Source organism: Otolemur garnettii, unplaced genomic scaffold (genome assembly GCF_000181295.1).
Source record: "Otolemur garnettii isolate 467f Iridium unplaced genomic scaffold, OtoGar3 scaffold00163, whole genome shotgun sequence".
Lineage (NCBI taxonomy): Eukaryota > Metazoa > Chordata > Mammalia > Primates > Galagidae > Otolemur > Otolemur garnettii.
The window spans coordinates 1,842,789-1,848,948 of NW_003852558.1; the positions used below are offsets into that span (position 1 = coordinate 1,842,789).

A 6,160-nucleotide genomic window follows, 5' to 3' on the forward strand; every position below is an offset into this window, starting at 1 on the left:
CGAGTCTCCTGCCTCAGCCTCCCAAGTAGCTGGGACCACAGGCGCCCGCCACAACGCCCGGCTGTTTTTTGGTTGCAGCATCATTGTTATTTGGCGGGCAGGGCTGGATTCAAACCCACCACCTTAGGTGTATGTGGCTGGCACCTTAGCCACTTGAGCCACAGGCGCCAAGCCTATATTAGTACATTTCTTTTCTGTCAAAGTAGTTATCTGAAAAGTATGAATTACAAATACAGCTGACCCTTGAACAATGTAGAGGTTGGAATGCCAACTCCTTCACAGTTGAAAATCTGCATATAACTTTTTTTTTTAAATGGAGACAGAGTCTCACTCTATAGCATGTCTCACTCCATGGCATCAGCCTACTTCACAGCAACCTCAAACACCTGGGTTTAAGTGATCCTCCTGCCTCAGCCTCCAGAGTAGCTGGGACTACAGGCACCTGCCACTGCACCTGGCTAAGTTTTTCTATTTTTAGTAGAGATGAAGATCAAATTCTTGCTCAGGCTGGTCTCCAACTCCTTAGCTCAAGGGATCCACCCACTTTAGCTTCTCAGAGTGCTAGGATTACCGACATGTGCCACCACCCCAGCCTGCATATAGCTTTTGACTCCTCAAAAAAGAGCATAGACTGCTGACTTCTCAATGAATGTTTAACACCTATTTTGTATGTTATATACTATATTCTTACAATAAAACAAGCTAAAGAAAATGTTAAGAGAATAAGAAAAACGCATTTACAGTACTATGCTGCATTTGTCCATACCATAAATGTATGTTGTCTGTTTATAAGATTAATCTTCTGTCTGAAATGTTGGGCAACCACAGCTGCAAACCTGAATCTATGGTACATATCAACCAATTCAACTTTTTCTTGTAACATCACGACTTTTCTCTGTTTCTTGGGAGCATTGCCAGCATCATTAGTGGCACTTCATTTGAGTTTCACAGCATTATTCAATGTTTATGCTATCGCACTAAAACACAAGGAAAAATATACAAGAATCCTGAGATCACATTTCACTGTGATAAGCAATTTACTGGATAGAGTAACTCTTTACACACTAGCAACATCTGAACTCACTACAATAATTAACAGGAGATGGTTATGAAATTATTACAGTAATAGAGTACTACAGTTAATTTGGGCAATTATGTTAGATGATACATCTTTAAATTTGTTTACATTTCTCTCAACTGCAAATGGCAATATATACCATCTGTATTTGTGTCTGGAAAGTCGGATAATTCTGAAAATTTATCCCAACAAATTAAAATTTATATTAAAATGTATTAATTTTGGACAGTGACCATACCTCAGTAGGTAAGGTGCCAGCCACATACACCTAGGCAGGTGGGTTCCAACCCAGCCCAGGTCTGCTATACAACAACAACTCCAACAAAAAACAGCCAGGCAGGGAGGCACCCAGAGGTCAGTGGGTAGGCAGGTTTGAACCCAGCCCAGGCCAGCTAAATAAGCACAACTCCAACAAAAAATAGCTGTGTGTTGTGGCGGGCGCCTGTAGTTCCAGCTACTTGGGAGGCTGAGGCAAGAGAATCACTTAAGCCCAAGAGTTTGAGGTTGCTGTGAGCTGTGACACCACAGTACTCTACCAAAGGCAAAATATTAAGACTGTCTAGGCTCGGCGTCTGTAGCTCAACCGGCTAAGGCGCCAGCCACGTACACCTAAGGTGGCGGGTTCGAATCCCCAGCCCGGACCTGCCAAACAACAATGACGGCTGCAAGCAAAAAATAGCCGGGCGTTGTGGCAGGCGCCTGTGGTCCCAGCTACTTGGGAGGCTGAGGCAGGAGACTCGCTTGAGCCCAGGAGTTGGAGGTTGCTGTGAGCTGTAATGCCACGGCACTCTACCCAGGGGGATAGCTTGAGGCTCTGTCTCAAAAAAAAAAAAAAAAAAAGACTGTCTAAAAAAACAAAATTTACTAATTTAATAATAGATTTGCATAGGTTTTATAGTAGCAAATGACTAGTAATCTACGCATACATTATACTCATGACACGCCTAACTTTTTCTTAATTTTTTCAATATTTTTAGGCTATGTGGTCATTTGCAAGTTTTTTCAAATTATTACAGATTTCCAAAAAACTTTCCAATATATTTATTGAAAAAAAAATACCCTGCATATTAAGTAGACCCATGCCGTTCAAACTCAAGTTGTGCGGGGTCAATTGCAATTAAACTAGGAAATGAATTATTACAGCATTAGAAATGAATTACTACACCATTTTATGAATTGCCGATACACCTTAAATATTATAATCCCTAGTTAAGTTACCTGAGGTCTGGGCCCATTATCTTCATTAAAAACAAAATAAAAATGTTAAGACGAAATCATCTCTAAAGTTCCTTTTAGTTCAAAAATCCCAGACCTTAGGTTATTCTACTTGTTTTTACAAGTTGTCATACTCAGTGTCTTCCACATATTGTTCATCTTAATTCAACCAAATAATGCCCAAAATTCTTTCCTGCAGTTTTATTAAATGACAAGTATTCTCATTTTTAGCACTTTTCCATATGACCTTAAATATCATAATAGCTTCATCTAATGTTACTGTAATTTCTCTAATATCTTTTTTTTTTTTTTTAAGTAGTTTTTGGCCAGGGCTGGGTTTGAACCCACCACCTTTGGCATATGGGGCCGGTGCCCTACTCCTTTGAACCACAGGCACCACCCTCTGTATCCATATCCTTATTTAACTATAACAGTTTAAAATGTGTGCCAAAAAATACAAATAAAATAAAATGTGTTCCAAAGAATTAAATATAAATCTTTGATTTTAGTACAAACTTATAGTTAATAAAATTAACTAATTACCACTATGATACCAAACACATCAAAATTCATCTCAACGTTATCTTGTATCCTGTCTAAAGCAAATAAATTAGCATTTTTAATTTAAAATATAGTGGGAAAACTACTCAGCATAAACAACTCCTCTTTTCTACCTTTATCCACTTAAACATACACAAATATATACTGTTACACTCACATGCATTTCTAAATACTATTTACATAAAAGATTTCCACCAGCAGAAATAAAATTGTAAAATGAACTACTAACCTTAGGGTTCCATGTTGGTTACTTTCTCAAACCTAAACATGTGCTTCATTTTCTTCTTTCTCAGGTATGCTATATGTGATTTTAAGGATTTATGTGTAACAATTAGATTGTTAACAAAGTAACAATCCTTTTTTCAGTAGAATAGTTTCAAGTATGTGATAAAAGTAACTATGTGTAACAAAACACTACAATAGCATACAGATCAGTATTTCAATAAAGATCAGTTTAATACTCTAAGTTGTCTTAAAAACAACTTTTGCTTTGAAGTTTACATAAATTTGGCCCTAAATTCCCAAAAATAGCCAGAGAATACTGAGAGTTTCAGAAAGAGTATCTTTTTTGTTTTTGTCTTTTTTTTTTGGAGACAGTCTCACTTTGTCACTTTTGATAGAGTGCCATGGCATCAACAGCTCACAGCAACCTCAGACTCTTGGGCTTACGATTCTCCTGCTTCAGCCTCCCAAGTAGCTGGGACTGCAGGCGCCCACCACAACCCTCAGATACAGAAAGAATACCGTTAGCAAGTTTTTTCACCCTGGCAGACTCAGAAGTCAACAAATTCCTTAACACTGATATATAAAATTTCCAGAAATGCAAATCCATTAAGATTTTAACTTAACACGATAACAACAACTTAGGGAAAGCAGCATAAAACATGGTCCTATTTTTAAAGTAAAGTTAAAAAGAACATAAAAGTACTAGTATAAATCAGGACCATTAAAAAAAAGAACATAAAAGGTATTCTTACCAAGTTTCATTCAAACAAAGAAGTAACCACACAGTGGTTGTAGCACCAGCCACATACACTGAGGCTGGCAGGTTCGAACCCAGCCCGGGCCAGCTAAGCAACAAGGACAACTCCAAAAGAAAAATAGCTGGGCGTTTTGGCAGGCACCTGTAGTTTGAGCTACTTGGGATGCTGAGGAAAGAGAATCACTTATGCCCAAGACTTGGAGGTTGCTGTGATCTGTGACACCACATCACTCTACCAAGGGCAACATAGTGACACTCTGTCTCAAAAAAAAAAAAAAAATTATCATTTTGAACAGAATTAAGATTTTTCTTCTGACTTTAGTTAGTCATAAGAAGATACCAAAAAACAGACAGACAAACCATTGTTGAAAAAGCCACTGAGGCCAGGCGTGAGCCTGTAATTCTAATACTCCAGGAGGTCAAGGCAGGCAGTCTGCCTGAGTTCACAAGTTCGAAACCAGCCTGAGCCAGAGTGAGCCTTTCTCTCTAAAAAAATAACTGGGCATTGTGGCAGGCTCCTGTAGTCCCAGCTACTTGGGAGGCTAAGGCAAGAGAATCACTTAAGTACAAGAGTTTGAGGCTGATGTGAGCTGTAATGCCATAGCACTCTACTGAGGGCGACAAAGTAGACTGTCTCAAAAAAAAAAAAAAAAAAGCTACAGAAAAGGAGGCAATAGTACCTTTTAACACTACCATTTAGGATCACGGGTAGTCCTTTCCAAGCCATCACCACCATCTTACTTTCATTGGTACTTGTATCACTGTCATCACAAAGTTCTGAAAACAGGCTTGCAAGGATTGAGCCAGCGTTCTCTATCCTTGTGGGGATTTCTTTTCTGTTCTGCCTCTGCCACCCCTAAGATAGCAAGACCAATCTCTCCTATTCTTCCTTCTCAGCCTACTCAATGGGAAGATGACAAGGAAGATAAAGACATTTACGATGATCCACTTTCACTTAATGGTATGTTTTCTCTTCTTTATAATTTTTTAATAACACCTCTTTTTCTCTAGCTTACCTCACTATAAGGATATAGTATATACCTTAATCAACTATTTATCTCATTGGTAAGGTTTATTTCTGGTCAATAGTAGGTTATTACTAGTTAAGCTTCCGAATTATCAAATGATATGTGGATTTTTGACTATACAGGGAGTTGTCACCCCTACCCTGTATTGTTCAAAGGTCAACTGTACTTTAAGTTGAAAGAATCTAAAGTAAAGCTGTAAGTATGCAACAGCTGTAACTATGTTTCACAAACCCAATCTTATTTCATAGACACAAATAGATCTTATGTCCTCCAACAAATGAAAGAACCACAAACTCCCTACACCAAAACACCCCCTTCTCCTCTAAGCACACACAGACCTACACCCAGATCACACCCTAAGAATAAAACAGAAAAGAAATATAATTTCAGAAATGAGGAAAAATATCCAGAGACACAACATATAGTATTTGGGTTTAGGGTAAGGTGACCAGAAATCCCCCTTTTGGCAGGACAGTCCTAATTTTTAACAATTTGTCCCATGGCGTTTTAAAAAAGTCCTGATTTTTGGAAAGAATGCATGACAAGCTAGGGAATGGCGGGAGAACGGTAAGGGAATATACGGTTTTTGGCTGCCATGTGACTATTTCGCCACAATATGAGTTTTATATGATTTCTGTTAATTTTAGAATGTTAAAATAATAACAAATAATTGTTGAGAACTGATTATCGAGAACTGCTTATCAAAGTTTGCACTGTTGATCAGTTGTTAGAATTTGACCACCATTGTTTGGACTTAATGAACAATGGCATTTTTTGGCATTGGCAATGACAAAAACATTTTGTATAACTGTCTCTCAGACGATACACATCGTACTGTGTCCTAGTGCTAGTTAAACAAGTGATGTCAACAAATCAGTTATTCAGATAATTTAGGTAAGTCATTTATTTATTTATTTCATGAATTTAGCAGACAGTACTCGTATTATTTATATTTTATAGTGGCAGCAAAAAGTCTAGTGCTGGCCTTGAAAGTGACACGACTTATGAGGTATCATTATTAAAAAAGTATACTGATAAGGAAAAGGTTAAATCTTGGGCATCAGCAAAAATCACAATAGAGAACAAATGATAGAATAAGGTGACCAGACTTTAACATCGGTAAAACAGGACACCATTGATGGGGGTGGGGGCTCTTAATTAAAAATTTGGTCTAGGCTCGGCACCTGTGGCTCAAGCCGCTAAGGCACCAGCCACATACACCTAAGGCGGCAGGTTCGAATCCCCAGCCCGGGCCCGCCAAACAACAATGATGGCTGCAACCAAAAAATGGCTGGG

General features: G+C 38.3%; 1 protein-coding gene across 2 annotated transcripts in view; it reads right to left on the reverse strand.

The window, feature by feature from the left end:
- Positions 1 to 6,160, reverse strand: part of UBE2W (ubiquitin conjugating enzyme E2 W) — a 64,510-nt gene that overhangs the window by 44,821 nt on the left and 13,529 nt on the right. Inside the window, exon 1 of one of the 2 annotated variants that reach the window (XM_023519228.1) lies at positions 767 to 772. The exons of the other annotated variant lie outside the window; for it this stretch is intronic. Within the exon in view, the coding sequence (XP_023374996.1) occupies positions 767 to 769 (3 nt within the window). The 5' untranslated portion in view covers positions 770 to 772. Of the gene's footprint in view, positions 1 to 766; positions 773 to 6,160 lie in introns of those variants that run through there. 2 annotated transcript variants of the gene reach the window in all.